At 39.3% G+C, this 17,096-nt stretch overlaps 1 protein-coding gene across 1 annotated transcript; it reads right to left on the bottom strand.

Annotated features, from left to right (window-relative positions):
* Positions 1-6,376: 6,376 nt before the first annotated feature.
* On the bottom strand, positions 6,377-17,057 carry LOC134441868 (polyribonucleotide nucleotidyltransferase 1, mitochondrial). The gene is made up of 28 exons (XM_063192291.1): positions 16,596-17,057; positions 16,284-16,344; positions 16,115-16,189; positions 15,830-15,935; positions 15,665-15,714; positions 15,491-15,554; positions 15,290-15,337; positions 15,050-15,163; positions 14,530-14,716; positions 14,373-14,424; positions 14,241-14,298; positions 13,690-13,786; positions 13,285-13,387; positions 13,072-13,142; positions 12,916-12,952; positions 12,768-12,834; positions 12,586-12,675; positions 11,028-11,081; positions 10,828-10,937; positions 10,511-10,582; positions 10,340-10,403; positions 9,766-9,849; positions 9,578-9,661; positions 7,383-7,489; positions 7,136-7,191; positions 6,941-7,019; positions 6,786-6,833; positions 6,377-6,651 (listed from the first exon to the last, which is right to left on the bottom strand). The coding sequence occupies exons 1-28, from the start codon at positions 16,733-16,735 to the stop codon at positions 6,499-6,501; spliced, it is 2,331 nt and encodes a 776-aa protein (XP_063048361.1). The 5' UTR covers positions 16,736-17,057; the 3' UTR covers positions 6,377-6,498.
* Positions 17,058-17,096: the final 39 nt, after the last annotated feature.

Raw genomic sequence — 17,096 nt, 5'->3', positions numbered from 1 at the left:
ACGTCAATCAAAACGTTCACCGCCGCGGGGTCTCCTCTAAGGGGCTACGGAAGCCGAAAGTTATAAACCAAACGCCACATTTTCATGAAAATAACCCATATTTCTGTGACAATAACCACCTCCGATTTGAGGCATGATGGACATTAATTGTGTAGACCAGGGGTGGGGAACCTATGTCTCCCGGCCCCCGATATAATTTTAATGGTATGCAGCTTCACATGAAATATGACATATATTTTGTAAAAGCATCTTAGAAATTACATTTGCAGTACAATTAAGTCAGGGGAACTAGAGACGGGTGGGTGGCTGCCTACAATATAGTAGTGGGGTCGTAATTGGCTCAGTCATTTCAAATTGGTGTTAAAGTTTGGTTTTCACTTCCAAGTTGAAGTTTAGGGTCTATAGAACAATTTGAGTTCGAGTGTCAAACACATAGATAACAAAATGGCCTGCGGGGGGCGCTCTAAAATATATAAACGGCTATAACTTTTGATTAGTTAAACCAAATTTAACACATGAGGTATGTATGGATTCAGCATTAAGAGGAGAAACTGTTGGGCTAAATAGTTGGTTACCAGATTAAAGACACACTATGTAATAAACACACTTTTAGCCAATGGACAGCTAAATCCGGGCTTTTTTAAGATAAAGGGTGGACATGCCCTCAAAGTTGCAATGAAACATCATTTATTGTTACAAGTTATTGTAAATAAAGTCTGGGTTATCACTTCATTTGATTTGTTCAGAATATCCCTGAAGCACACAGATACTTAGGATACCTATACACAAATATGGCTGCATAAAGCCTATGCGATATTTAGCACCCAACTTGCAACTTTGAGTTTATGAATTTAGGATAATTTATTTCAAGCCATCATTTTATTCATAACTTAAATACTTTATATCTGGAAGAAAGTAAATCAATAATAATAATAATAATAATAATAATAATAATAATAATAATAATAATAATAATAATAATAATAATAATAATAATAATAGTAGGCCTAATAGTAATGATGATGACAATAATGATGATGATGATAAATACTATGGGGAACATCATTTTTTCCTGCATTCAAAAAGCAAACAGAAGACCATAGGGCTAACATTTATTCCAATACTCCACTCTACAATAACTATGACAGAGAACAGATGCAAAAACAGTCAGTGGTCAGTCTTAGAAATTGCATGTGCACTTACACAGATGTGTGCACTTTAACTCTGCCTTCATGCACTTGCACCAAGATCTGGTAGGTCTATTTGTACAAGTACTAGTACAGCTGCACTTCACCTCTAGTTGGAATGCATATTTGGCAACTGCATCTTTGGTAGTGCAGTCCAAATCTGGGAACTGTTCATTTGCTACCAGATTGGCAGGCATTTCAGGCAATTTCTTGCATTTTTCGCTGGCCTACCCCCTTTCATTTGTTCACCAGACATTTTTTTCTCTCTGTTTTCCCCCTCATTGAAATGAATGGTAGAATGGTCAAGATGATGATGTCACAAACTGTGGCAGTTAGAGTGAGAGGTGACCTGTCCTGGGGTTTTTAACTAGGTATCAGTGGTGGACAGTAACGAAGTAAATGTAATTCGTTACTGTACTTAAGTAACATTTCCATACTTTCATACTTTACTCAAGTATTTTTATTTGGTAAGACTTTATACTTTTACTTCACTACATTTCAAAGCGAAATTTAGTACTTTCACTCCGTTACATTTACAGAAACACTCGTTCCTTACTCGTTCCTTTTTTTTAAAAGGCGATACACGGCAGGTGAATTAATTCATTTTTAATGCCCTGGTCAAATGAAATCTGAGATTTCACGCTTGTGTGAAGAAAGTGAAACTGAATCCGATTGGCAGACTCAGAGATTCGGCATTGTGATTGGTTGTAATGTGTCACGTGACAACAAGCTCTAGGCCTACAGAATTAGTTTCAGAAGGAAAGCGAGCAGAGCAAGACCAGACACTGATGTGTCCACTGTTGCGCCTTGCGAGACGAATTGAAATATGAAGAAACGGTACTTTGTAGTAACACGCGGAAAGCACAGCAAAACAATAAAGCAGGCGACAATAACGTTGTTAGAGTGTAGCGTCGTATTCGTTGTGTGAGGGGGAGAGGTTTAGCTCGTAGGCTGCACTCGCCTGAAAAAGAGGACATGTGTCAGATAGGTTTCGCGTTTGAACTGAATAATCAGCGAATTGATACTTAATGTTGGCCCTACTGCTTATTTGACTTACTGTGCTATATCTGTGTTATGTCTTACAATAGAGTCACATAATTGCCGCTTTTGTAGCGTGTTGATTTCTTGAGTCGAGTACACAGGATGCCTAAACATGCTGCTTATTCCAAACCATCAGGTCCAGGCGCACAAACGTGATAGCATTCTTTCCCCTCAATACGTTGCAGTATTTTCTGAAGTAGTTTGGGATATCAATTACTTGTCTAATAGACTCCCCTGTCACCAAAAAAATGATTTGCTTCAACTTTATGGAAAAGAGGCTTGTGTAAAGGGTTTGTATCTTTACATGAGGATTGCCATGCCCACCATATGTTGCAAAGTGAGGCTACATGCAACATGTCCTTGCAACATGTATCCTTTCCCTTAAGTCAGGTCAGTAGGCTACAGTGGGTATGAAAAGCACTGGCAATACCACCAAAGTGAGGTTGTAAAAAACAAGAGTAAGAACGTTTTTTTAAAAAAGAGAAAAAAAGTGGACTTTGGCTAAATATTGGCCCAGTGATGTGCACAAGCACAAAAGGCTTTTTCATGATCAGACAGATAAGTGTTCCAATTAAGTTGTATCAAGTAGGCTATTGCAAATCATTGGCATCTAGCAAATAGAGACCATTACAAGTATATGAAGATGTTCCTATCTTTAAAGGTAGCTTAGAATCGCAAGAAGTCTGTTTGTCCATACATAGGCCTAAGCCAACCTTAACATAACCAAACACTACATAATAATAATAATAATAATAATAATAATAATAAGAAGAAGAAGAAGAAGAAGAAGAAGAAGAAGAAGAAGAAGAAGAAGAAGAGGTCTACCAAAACCATAATTATAACAAAAATTAAACATAAAGTACTTTATTGGCTACTACTCTAACTCCTTGCTGTCACAAATAAGTAGGCCTATACTGGACTGTAGGCCTACGGCTGGGGTGGGGGTATTGTAGTAGTTGTTCTAATAGGCATATAATACATTTCAGCCTAATCATTCTTAATATTAAAGACCCTTTCATGTGTTATTTTGGGCATGTTAGGGTCAGTAGTAAATGGTTAGAGAGGTGAAAATGAACTTCTGATGCTATAACATCCATGGACTTTCTCCACAGTGTTTCTGAGGCCTGTTATGGCCTAGTTCTAACATGTTGGTATAGCCTATATGCAAATCAGGGGATATTTAATTAGATATGACCAAACTAGGCCTACAACACTTAAATATTACAATTGCACCAAAGGCTTCATTTTTAAGTTTTTACTTTTTACTTTTAGTACTTAGCCTAAGTATTTTTGACGGCAGATACTTTTGTACTTCTACTCAAGTAAAAAAGTGAGGTGAATACTTTCACTTTTACTTGAGTAGTTTTCAATGCAAGGTAACTGTACTTTTACTCAAGTACATAACTGGTGTACTTCGTCCACCACTGCTAGGTATCAACTAGGTAGGCCTAAAGGCATTGTCAGAGAGGTCTTGGCTCTGAATACAAACTTTGTGAAGATCATAAGCCAACTCTTAAAAATGTTTCAAAGACAGCAGTTTTAAAATCCCTATGATGTGACCCCATTCACTTACAAAAAAATGTGTGAACAGCTCAGCGCATAGGCCTGATGGTGCATTCATGTGGTCTTCCGAAGTAGATATTGTCTAGTTGCGAAGTGGTATTTACAAGTGCGTTGCGTTCATGTGCTTTTTTGATGTTGTTTACAAATTAAAGATGGCGAACCAGATTGAGACTTTTTACTACAACGATTATAGACTGTTGTTCATCAGCTACAGCAAGCAAATGAATTAGGAAGTTAAAGGTAAAAATGCTGTATATTTTCTGACACGGTCATTTACCATGACTGTCTAAACATACTGAATGCCTGTTTTTGAGTATTTCAACTTAGCGGTTGCCATGGTGAGAGTAGAGCCAGCTGTTGGGTGCGTCATCATCTCGTAAACTCGTTTCTTAAAATTTGGAAGTTGTCCAGTGGTAAATACCAGAAGCGGTGGCGTTCATATGTGCTTCGAATGTCGGCGTTTGGTATTTACGATAATTACGAGACCACATGAACGCATTATGAATATGTCAATTTTTTGACTGAACCATTTGGCTTAGAAAAGTGATCTCAGCTTTGACATGAAGAGCAGGGTTCTGCCATTTGTGTGTCAATATCATCTGACAACTTGCAAAACTTTTGGCGATATGACAGCATAAAATTAAGGCTGCACATATTATTCAGCTATTGAGTGCGTATACATGCAGTTCATTATCCCGAATATGATCGGGATATTAAGTATCCTGAATTTGCGTTTTCGCATATAAACACTTCAGTATCCCGAATAAGCCCTTATTCGGGATACTGAGAAATCGGGATATGCTAGGTGGAGTTCTCCGAAAGAAGCCGGGATACTGACGCATGTATACACCTTATCCCGAATACAGGGGCTTCCCATGGAACGCTGTTGCTGGTATCCAGGCTACACGCATTTGAAGAGAATTCTATAACGGCCAAGAATGTAGACTGGGATATAACGTTCTGTGCGCATATAATCACATTATCCTGAATATGATCATAACCGGGATATGCCTCATATTCGGGATACTGAACTGCATGTAAACGCACTCATTGACTGCCAAACTGTCACCTTTAGAATCTGCATTCATACACACACACATGCAGCCTTGTAGAACTTTAGACCTCTGCTGTCACCTGGGCAACCGTGGTCTGTCAGAGGGTTGCAGGTTCAAATCCCACCCTTACCTCTCCCTACCCACCCATTGCTGAAAGGCACCTGAAGCATCTCCATACACGCACGCACACACACACACACACACACACACACACACACACACACACACATCTCTCTCTCTCTCTCTCTCTCGCACAGAGAGACAAACACACAAACACAGACCTCTATCTCTTTCCCTCGTGCTTCTGTGTGTGTATACAACAGCTCTGTGTGTGTGTGCATAAGCCGCAAGCATACTAATACTATTAGTAATAGCATTGTCTCTCCGGAAATGCAGTCTAATTATTATTATTATTATTATTATTATTGATTTCCAGATATAACAGTTTTTTTGTGATTTTATGTGTGAATAGAATATGGCTTGATTGAAAAAAGTTGATACATGATCCTAAATTCATAAACTCAAAGTTGCAAGTTGGGTCCTAAATATCACATAGTCTTCATGCAGCCATATTTGCGTATAGGTATCCTAGGTATCTTTGTGCTTCAGGGATATTCTGAACAAATCAAGTAGAATGATATCCCAGGCTTCATTTACAATAACTTGTAACAATAAATGATGTTTCATTGCAACTTGGAGGGCATTTCCACCCTTTATCTTAAAAAAAACCCTGAATTTTGCTGTCCATGGGATAAAAGTGTGTTCATGACATAGTGTGTCTTTAATCCGGTTACCAAATACTTAGCTCACCAGCTCCTCCTCTTAATGCTGAATCCATGCATACCTCATATGTTAAATTTGGTCGAACTAATAAAAAGTTATAGCAGTTTATACATTTTAGAGCGCCCCCCGCAGGCCATTTTGTTATCTGTGTGTTTGACACTCGAACCCAAATTGTTCTATAGACCATAAACTTCAACTTGGAAGTGAAAACCAAACTTTAACACAAATTTGAAATGACTGAGAAAAATTGCACATGCCCACGACCCCACTATAGGCCTAAAGTGCAGGGGGAAATCCTGGTTTGTGTTCATAGTGGGGCCTTGGAGGAATTTGAAGTGGCTCCTGGAATGAAAAAGGTTCCCCACCTAGACACGAATAACCAACCATGTACCTTGGGGAAAAGCAATGTCTTTGCATCTGTATTGGTTAAAATACCCAATCTGCCCAAGTCAATATTAAGAATAAATGAATAAATGACCAATGATTGATTAGAATCAATCATGGGTTCAATCAGTCCTCAGTGTACATAGATGCTCAGTTATACATTTCATTGACATACTTTCTTTTTACATTGCTATCGCGATTTTGTGAATTCCAAAAAATTAACTTCCGTAAAAGCATACGAGCAAAGTTGCCTGGAAGCCTACACAGCGTCCCACCACTGTTGGACAGTATTGGGTACCAAAAGTGACTGAAAATGCAAACTGCCATAGATTCACAGGCTGATATTATACAAGACATTTAAAAGAATGTTCACACATTTATTTTTATTTACACGTGATTTCTTCATAATACAGACAGACATAGAAAAAACATGCACATGTAAAAAATGGTACATTTACATAATAGCCTATATGAGTCCGTTTACATCAGGAGGCACTAGGAGTATGGTTATTTCCTGTCCCCATACTGATGCTTTGTTTGTCATTCAGTGTTTTAACCACTGTTGCTGCAGGAGACAGAAGCACCTTGCGTGAGAGTCTCATTCTACCATCTGTTGGGTCACGTCCAAAGAATTTCACCTGTTAAGAAGAAAGCACACCTTATTTTCCAGACAACAGGTGAAAATACCAAAGTACATCAACTATGTAAATCAAACACTATTACTGTGTTGAAAACAACCTCAGAACCCATGACAAATCTCTAAAACACTTACTTGAATCTGCTGCCCAACTTCAAACCCAAGTGCAGTGGGATGCTTAATCTGGAATTTAATATACAATTTGTTACTTTTTTTAAAAATTTGCTACTTGACATGCAGTCTCTGTTATTGTACCTTCTCGCCTCTTACACAGATGTTCACTGACTTACCCTCTTGTGGTCCAACTGAGAATTGTGCAGCAGTACAGGAGTCATGTTAGGATAAAGCTTTACCATCACTCCGATATCCCTGTAGGAGACAAGGCGGCATGCCATCTTATTATAAACCTCCATTAATGAATCATATGACTGATTAAAAAAAAAAACAGAAAAAAAAAGATTTTATGAGGCAAGTAATGCATGTACCTTATTTCAGTGATGGTTGCTGTGTAAATAGCACCAAACTCAAGCTGGTGGTCTTGCTGTACACACACACACACACACACACACACACACACACACACACACACACACACACACACACACAAACATTTTTTTAAACCATTTCTCATACATGACAAATTAATTCCATAACAATAGAATTCAAACCACTTAATGTTAGATATGCCTTGAATACATATCAAGAGTTGACATAATCCATTTTGCCACTCACATCATCCTTAACCATCTCTGTTATGAAGTCCTGTGCCTCACTCATGGCTCCCGGTGTAGGTGCGAACACAGAGAAGGTCTCCTCATCCACCTGACTTATCGTCACACCTATTGGAAACAAAACACTTACAGTGAGTCCAATACGTATTTGATCCCTTGCTGATTTTGTTGGTTTGCCTACTAACAAAGACATGATCAGTCAATACATTTAATGATAATATGTATTTTAATATGTAGAGGCAGAATATCAAAAAGAAGATATAGAAATAAACTTCTGAGAATATATATTAATTTATTTCTATTTCACTGAGGGAAATAAGTATTTGATCCCCTGCCAACTGATAACAGTTCCGGTCCCACAGATCAGATAGGCACTTCCTATCAACTTGTCCTCTGAATTAAAGACTCATGTACATACTAGCATGCATAAAAGACACATTGAATCAGCAGAAGCAGAATCAGTCCACCATCAGTTCAGTGAATCATTCATACTGCAACCTCACCAACATGGGAAAGACCAAAGGATATCAGGGACAAGATTTTAGACCTGAACAAAGAGGAAATGGGCTACAAAGTCACAAGAAAGAGACTGGATATTAAAGACCCAACTATTGATGCATTTATTCCGAAATCTAAGGAATACAAAATGACCATCCATCAGCCTGTCTGGAGTTCTATACACGATTTGACCTTTTGTAAGGATTCAATAATCGTGAGAACAGAAAGAAAGCACCCTAGACCTGTACGGGATGAACTAGGCAATGATATCATTTTCTGGGACCAAAATCACTGAGAAAACAATTGGTAGCACTTAATGCCACAGAGGATTAAAATCCTGTAGTGCACACATGGTACCCCTGCTTCAGACGGAACCTGTGCACTCCAGCCTGAGGTTTGCCAATGAACATCAGACTGGTTTAGGATATGAAAAGGAGGTACTGTAGTCAGATGAAACCAAAATCAAGATGTTTGGCATTAACACAGTTCAATGTGTTTTGAGAAAGAGCCTATGATCCCAAGAACACCGTCCTCACCATCATGCATGAAAGTGGTATCATTATGGTTTGAGGGTGTTTGTTTGGCCAAGGCACAGGACAAACTTGACATTGTCAACGAATGGATGGAGGGAGACATGTAACGTGCAATCCTGAGTGCAAACGTCCTTCCCTCCACCACTATAATGAAGGTGGAACATTTTTGGATCTCCCAAAATGACAATAATATGCAACATACAGTCAAAGCGACGAAGGAGTGGCTCAAGAAGAAGCTTATTAAAGTCATGAAATGGCCTAGACAGTCTCCAAACATTAACCCTATAGTAATTCTATGGAGGGAACTGAACCTCCCATTTGCCAAACTACAGCCACAAACTATTTATGTTTTAGAGATAATGTGCAAAGGAAAGTTGTCAAAAATCAATTCTAATATATGCACAAACATTGTCAAGAACTAAAAGAAGCATCTGAATTCTGTGCTAGAGAACTAGGACTTTGCCACAAAGTACTTTGTCTTCTTTGGATATAGGGGTCAAATACTTATTTGCCTACATGAAATACAAATCAATTAAAATATATTCTTTAAAGTTATTATCTGGAATTTCTTTTTGATATTCTATCTCTCCATGTTAGAATACATATTATCATTACATTTAAAGACTGATCATGTCTTTATTAGTGTGGAAACTGGGAAAATCAGGAAGGGGTCAAATATATATTGGACTCACTGTATCTTTTAGATTAGTATTTCTCAACGGGGGTGCTACAGCCCCCCATAGGGCATTGGGGAGCCCTAGGGGGACGTTGAGAAGGATACGGCTGAGTAAGGGTGGGGCTTAGGTCCCATTGGGGGGCATTAGTCTATTTTATTTTTCAATACTAAGGGGGGCGTTGGCAGACTTATGATGAGGTCAAGGGGGCGTTGGGAGGCTTATGATGAGGTCAAAGGGGTGTTTGTTCAACAAATGAGGAGAACCACTGGTTTAGATATTAGTTATTTACTGTACCCCATGATACATAAGATAATTTCCTTTCAAACAGGATAAAAGTAGAAGGTAAACAACTCCCTCATGCTGTCCTCCTTTGCAAGTTTATTTGCAATGCTTCGGACTAGTGAACTTAAAGTTTTAACATTGATGACCCTTGGAATCTCGTACAACGCACCTGACCAAAGGAGGAGTGCAAGAAGAAGAAAAGTAACCTGTCTGAGCTTGGAGTCTGCGTAAATTGTAGCCACCAGGTCCCACAAAACGAGCTCTCTTCGAGACAGGTACACGGACGTTTTCTAAAGACATAAGGGCAGGCATACATTTCACAGTCAGGACAACAAACCACCACGTCTGTAAAAAACAAGAAAAAACAAGAGCATCCAAGTGATAAAGGTCTTACCAACCACAGGCCCATTCTCCTTTCTTGAGCTTCTCGGCTTGGCAATGGTCCGCTGCATGATGCCCAAGATCTCCTTTCTGGCAACTGGCAAAACAGGAAATCAGTTTCAGGAGAATGGTATACGGATCAATGACATTTTAGAAGTAGCACACGTTGAGGTGGTGCAACAACAACTAATGCCACTATTGTATGGATTTTTTTGCGTGTTTGTTTGTTTTTAGAGGATTATCTAAGAAATATATTCATTGCAGTACATCGATAACCAATTAACTAATTAATTTATGGGCATTAGCTGTCATTGTACCACCTGATGTCTGAGCCCAAAAAAGTTGTTGACCCACAGGTAGCAGTAGCACAAAAACAACATTGTTTAACCCACCATCATGACGAAGTTATTTCCCAAGATTCAAAAGAAAAGATCATCATGTGTTAATTATTATTTATAATACTAGCTATTTATGATGAACAACTATAATTTACTTCATTTCTTTTCATTTTTAAGGTTCTGATCCAGTACATGCACTGGTGTGTTCAGTGGGGGTTCTCTTGTCATTTTAGATTTCCCAACACTTACCCGTGGCCTGCTGAATAGCTTCCATCACAATCTTCAGTGGCAGCCCAGGTATCTTGATATCCGCCTGAGACAGAGCCATAAGCATGTTAGTGCTATTACAGAACTCTGTTGTTCCAGAACATGTTGGAAAGTAAATAAACTACATTTGACAACAATTTGTGGTACTTGTACCTGTAGGGCATTGATGCCTTTACTTGTTCCTGCCATTTTGAAGTCCATATCACCATTGTAATCTTCTATTCCCTGTATTGATGGGGGGAAAAGGTAACTTGTGTGGTAACTTCAATGCTAAAACACTTGTTTTTTTAAGCATACAGTGAAATGGCTGTGTAATGTAGAAATAGGACACCATTTACTGTGCATCAAGGAAGCAAGTACATTCTATCTGCTTGTTACTGAAGCTTTAGTTAAGTTTAAGTTTAGATTCGCCTTTTATATTGCCTCAACATATAAACGGCTGCCTGTGTGACAATTAAATGAATTCATACCAGAAGATCTGTCAGCAGCCTATAATCCTGAATTTCAGATGGTTTCTCTGGATCCGGCTTGGAGATCAAGCCAATTGCCACACCAGCCACAGGCGATGATATTGGCACACCTAGAAAACAATGAATACACATATTGATTGATGCAGCTCTAGATAACATCCCCTGCCGTGTTTGAGTCATACAGCTCCTTTAGTGCATACCAGCATCCATTAGTGCCAAACTGCCTCCACACGCGGATGCCATCGATGAAGAGCCTGGAGAACAACATAGAGAAGTCAGTGAAGGCAAAACATATTTCTTAGAATATACAGGTCCTTCTAAAAAAAATAGCATATTGTGCTTTAAGTTTTTTTTCTCCATAATGTAATGACAAAAATAAAACTTTCATATATTTTAGATTCATTGCACACCAACTGAAATATTTCAGGTCTTGTATTGTTTTAATACTGATGATTTTGGCATACAGCTCATGAAAACCCAAAATTCCTATCTCAAAAAAATAGCATATCATGAAAAGGTTCTCTAGACGAGCTATTAACCTAATCATCTGAATCAACAAATTAACTCTGAAGACCGGTAAAAGTTTCCTAAGGCTTTAAAAAGTCCCAGCCTGGTTCATTACTCAAAACCACAGTCATGGGTTAGACTGCCAACCTGACTACGTTTAACATTGAAGTCAATGGCAGTGGCATTGCATGAGAGTTATGGAAGCCCAGATATCCTTGAGGCTTAGCTGTCAGCTGTTTTTTGTTGTGTTCCCTCTTCATTATACCCCATACATTTCCATACCACGTTTTGGTGCTTTGGTGGTTATGGACATTCTAATTAGCCAGAAATGAAACCCCATTGAAAGTCAATGGGATGTTATGTCTGGTGATTTAGAATGTCAATAACCACCAAAGTACCTAAGCATGGTATAGAAATCTATGGGGTATAATGAAGAGGGAAGTGTGGGTCACCAGATCAAAGAACAAAAAACAGTTGACAGCAAGGCATCAATGATATCTGGGCTTCCATAACTCTCATGCAATGCCACTGCCATTGACTTCAATGTTAAACGCAGTCAGGTCAGCAGTCTAACCCATGACAGCGGTTTTGAGAAATGAACCAGGCTGGGACTTTTTAAAAGCCTCAGGAATCTTTTGCAGGTGTTTACAATTAATTAGCTGATTCAGATGATTAGGTTAATAGCTTGTTTAGACAACCTTTTCATGATACGCTAATTTTTGAGATAGGAATTTTGGGTTTTCATGAGCTGTATGCCAAAATCATCAGCATTAAAACAATACAAGACCTGAAATATTTCAGTTGGTGTGCAATGAATCTAGACTACAATATAAAGTTTATTTTTATTCATTGTATTATGGGAAAAATGAACTTTAACACAATATGCTAATTTTTTGAGAAGGACCTGTATTTGTATATGTAGTATAAGTGCTGCTTAACCCATTGATGCCTGATGTTGCGTTGCGCAACATTGGCCCTGGCGCCTGGAGCTGCATTACGCAACATTCAGGTTCATGAGATTTGAGACAACTTTACTAAAAATCTCTGTTTGTTTGAGATGAATGAACACATTCTAATGAAAGAGGAGGGTCTTAGTGTTTAAATGCAACTTTGTGCATGTTTGTATGTGCTTCAGAAGCTGAGATATTTAGGTTTGTATAGGGTGAGGGCAGCTTTTCTTAAAAAGGGCTCAGGCATTCAGCAGCCTTTTTTGCAGGTGCCTTAGGCGTCAATGGGTTAAGAAAGACATACCATTGGATTCCAGAACTTCAGATGTGACACGAATTGTGAAGGGAAACTCCTTAGGGATGATACATCGCAAGGATTTCTCAGCAAGTGCTCCTGTCCATCAAACACAAAGATGGGAAACATTAGGAATCTGATGTTACAGCCAACCCAGGTGGCATATTGTTTGGGATTAAACGAACACTGACCGTGTCCAAGTTCTCTTCTGTTCGCCCCGCCCATCTTTCCAATCTCATTTGTTGCATATGGTGGGAACTGGAAGAGATGATGTGTAAAAATGTGTTACCAAAAAAACCTCATAGTTCTCATACCCATGCTAATCACTGTGGTGCTTACCTCATAGTGCAACATGAAATTTCTGTCTTTAACTCCACTGTTGAATGAATAAAATGAGGACCAGATTTTAATAGGATTCAGTACAGAACACTCACATCCTGTACAACATACATATCGAAATACGTAGGAGTGTTGATATTTGAATGGAAGACTGACCTTAAAGCAGTGGTAATCAAGTCAGGTTTCACACTGGACTCTATGGAGTCAAATGTAACAGTGCAAAGAACCTATGGAACGAGTCAAATAGCTATTTTTAGTGTGTATTTCAATATATCAATTAGTATCAAAGTCAATTAAAAAGTCAAACAATCATACTACAAAGCATCAATGTACTATATTATCAAAATTGCAGATATGTGCATCTTATACCTGGGTCTGCCCTCTTTGGAAAAGTGCAGAGCCATGCAAAGGCTTCAAGACATCAACTTCACAAGAGATATCCCTTAGTGCTGTCAAGCTCCTGCCATCACACCTGGAATGGGGATGACAAAGACGTGAGTTAGTCCTGATCACTGCAGCATGAGTTGTGGGTTGTATGTAATGAATGTATGCAGGCCGGTATATAGGCCGGAGTCCTCTGTTTTTGTCAGTGGTGCAATAGTCTTGTGATGTGATATTATGTGTATGTCCTAAACGAGTATTGCTCAAGGATGCAAAATGAAATTCAGTGCAAACTGACAATAAAGTATCATTGCATCGTATCGCAAACACACTCATCTACATGGGAACACACTCATCTACAGTACATCGAAGGTTGACTAGTTAGTAGCTTACCTTTTGTACTCATTTAGCACTAGGTTTCTAAACACCTCCTTGGAAATCACATTAAATGATTCGATCACATCAAAGGACTCTGCATGCTGATACTTTTCTAAAAACACAAACACATAACAAGAGTAAGACACAAAAAAATGAATGAACGGAACAAGCCATCTTACAAATAAAAAGCGCTACAATGCTAGGGCAGTCATGGGTAAGCGGTTAGAGCGTCAGACTTGCAGCCCAAAGGTTGCAGGTTCGACTACCAACTCGCCAGGTTGTTGGGGGGAGTAATCAACCAGTGCTCTCCCCCATCCTCCTCCATGACTGAGGTACCCAGAGCATGGTACCGTCCCGCCGCACTGCTCCCCAGGGGCGCCATTGAGGGCTGCCCCCTTGCACGGGTGAAGCATAAATGCAATTTCGTTGTGTGCAGTGTACACTTGTGTGCTGTGGAGTGCTGTGTCACAATGACAAAGTTGGAATTTCCCAATGGCCTTTCGCTTTCTTTCGCTTTTCGCTGTAACATGTTGTTGATGAATGATGTGTGATTTTTTTTAGGTTACCTTTAACTTGCTCTTCTGTCTCAAGTCGGATTTTGTTTACAGCCTCATCTCTGGAAACCTGACGATAAAATTGGTATGAGTTGTGCATTTTCACATATGGACAATTTATTTAGACCAATAACTTAAGCTCACCTTGTCATGGGTGTAGTCAGTAAAAACGTCATAGATTTTTTCACTAGCCAGTCTGTAACGAAAACATTCACAACATGTTCAACCCAACTGGTGCATATTTGCATCCAACATCTATAAAAACACAGCAATGACAGGGCAGGCATTGAGGATTTCTTACTTGCGAACGTAATCCACCATCTCGGGAGGGGCTGTAAATAACTTTTGAGGTGTTCGTTTGACCACTTTCTGCTCTCTGACGAGCTGCTGAATACCCAAGATGATCTGTGTTATGTGTTTGACCCCCATCTTGATGGCATGACAGAAGTCTTGCTGTAGAACATTATCTGCTGATGCCTCCATCATTACTGCAACAAGACAGATACGAAGGAAACCGTTATAAATAAGATAACAGTTACAGTACGCTAAAAGAGACACATTTTGTTTTCAATTATTTCCTTTCAAAAAGTTAAACTTTTAGTGATACCTCTTTATCATAATACTTAAGTCTGTGTGAAGCTTACGCTTTCAGTCAACTGTTTATCAGGTAACAGGTTACTTCTGACATTTGAATTTGACATAATTTGCAATGAAATGTCCAGTCTCAAAATGTAGAGCTATGACAATATGAAAACTGTATTTAACGTCTTCACCTGACTCCTACTGAACTCTATCTAGGTGGAGAAGTGGGAGTCACATACCAACTTGACTGTGTGCCGCTCCTGCTATTACAAGGTCCAAGGTGCTGTCAGACATTTCTTTCCGTGTTGGGTTCACAACCACTTCACCGTCAATCAGGCCCATTCTTACCGCACCTTAAGACACACCATATTCATTAGACACAGCTGTCTGCAAAACACACTTGTACACTCATTCCTTTATTGTTCTACAAAAGATTGACAATATTAATACATTAAGAGAAAGGATCCATCCTTGCCTACCTATTGGGCCGTTCCATGGAATGTCTGACAGTGCCAGTGCAGCAGATGCTTTTGGGGAAAACACACACACACACACACACACACACACACACACACACACACACACACACACACACACACACACACACACACGAGAGGTGTCCTTTACAACTAAATAATAATTCTGCCATCTCATGATAAAAAAAATCAACTCATACTCACCTCCATTGATGGCAAGCACATCTGGATTATTCACGCCGTCCACTGCCAACAGGTTGCAAAGCACCTTCAACATGTCAAACACACATTACTCAACATGATGTGATTGATTTTATAACACCATTATTTCAGTAAACACCCTTTTCAGTGCATATTTTAAGAAGCTCCATTACTCACTTGCGTGTCATAAAAATAACCAGCAGGGAAGAGTGGCCGTATTGACCGATCTAGGGGGAGAAGAATAGACAGTAATGTTTCTACCCACGACCATGCTGAATTCAAGGCAGACTTTTGATCTTGCCGTCAGAAAATAAGAAAGAAGAAAAATGAAATTGGCCTCACCTATGAGTCGGCTGGTGAGTATTTCGTGATCTGTGGTGCCAAGCTCTCGCCTTAGATAGTTGGTTGGTATTCGCCCTGCTGCTGCGGCTTTCTGCCTGTAGTCCACCTAGTTATCAGCAAACAGAACAATAACATATTGCATTACACACTGGTGGTGTCAAAACCAAAGTACATACTTCCTAATGCAATACCTACTAAGATCTTCTCATTCTGATGATCTTATAATGTATTGGGAAAGTTAGGAACCTAGACATGACTTAAGACAGAGAGGTAACAGGCACTTACAACAAGTGGCATGAACTGTGATGGAGAGGGTCTGGTCTTGCTGACGGCTGTCACCATGACTGACGTGTCTCCAAGCTAAGGTAATGGAAAAAGCATCAGACTCCATCACAGGACCAAAAACAGTGACAGTAACTAGCCTATTACTATGTTTTTAGGTCCTGCTGTTTACCTGAACAACTGCAGATCCATCCGCAAACCTGGCAAGTTTCCCAGTAGATATCTCCAGTTTCCTTCAGTGACAAAAAAGGAGAGCAAGTTATGCAAAAACTATACGTTCGTAGATTGGATACGTTCATACATTGACTGCTTCATGCATTCACATGCTCGCGTTTTGGGCGAAAAGGCGTGTATAGCAGCCCACTACCCAATGACACTGTATTCCACACAAATCGAAAACATTAGGAGTAAAGAATATTGACGAAAGTTAAACAACTATCTGAAATGTGAATAGGCCTATGATTGATTGAGACATGTTACTTACCTTTCCCCTAAATCCACAGCAACTTTCCCGATAGTCCCACGCTTACTCCATACACTTTGGTGACAGCATCGTGCACTACATCGGCCCAATAAAGGCCTCAGCTTGAATAACAGTCTCATGTTATCACCCAGAAATTGCATTTCTATCTTCTTATTTCATTGGCACTATTGACAGGTTGGGGTTACTGTACAGCGCCATGTTGAGTCACATGGCCGGAAGTTGTCTCTGAGGGCAGTTCAGGTTGATTATTCAAATCAAACACGTTGTGCCTTTGTTCACTGTGAAAGTATATAACTTTGACTATAAATACACTAGACAATTCATCATATGTTCTTCATTAAACCGACTTTCTGAGAAAATAAAGGGAGGCTGTTTTTTCAGCAAAAACGTGCAGTTTAACGCACTTTTTTTTAAGATAGAGAAGACCGGAGATCTCCAGTACAACAAAACACTCCAGAAACAATCAAATCATGCATGACACAATGTCAGTGTGTAAAACAG

This window comes from Engraulis encrasicolus, chromosome 24 (genome assembly GCF_034702125.1).
Source record: "Engraulis encrasicolus isolate BLACKSEA-1 chromosome 24, IST_EnEncr_1.0, whole genome shotgun sequence".
Lineage (NCBI taxonomy): Eukaryota > Metazoa > Chordata > Actinopteri > Clupeiformes > Engraulidae > Engraulis > Engraulis encrasicolus.
This window is presented reverse-complemented; position numbering and strand designations above follow the sequence as displayed.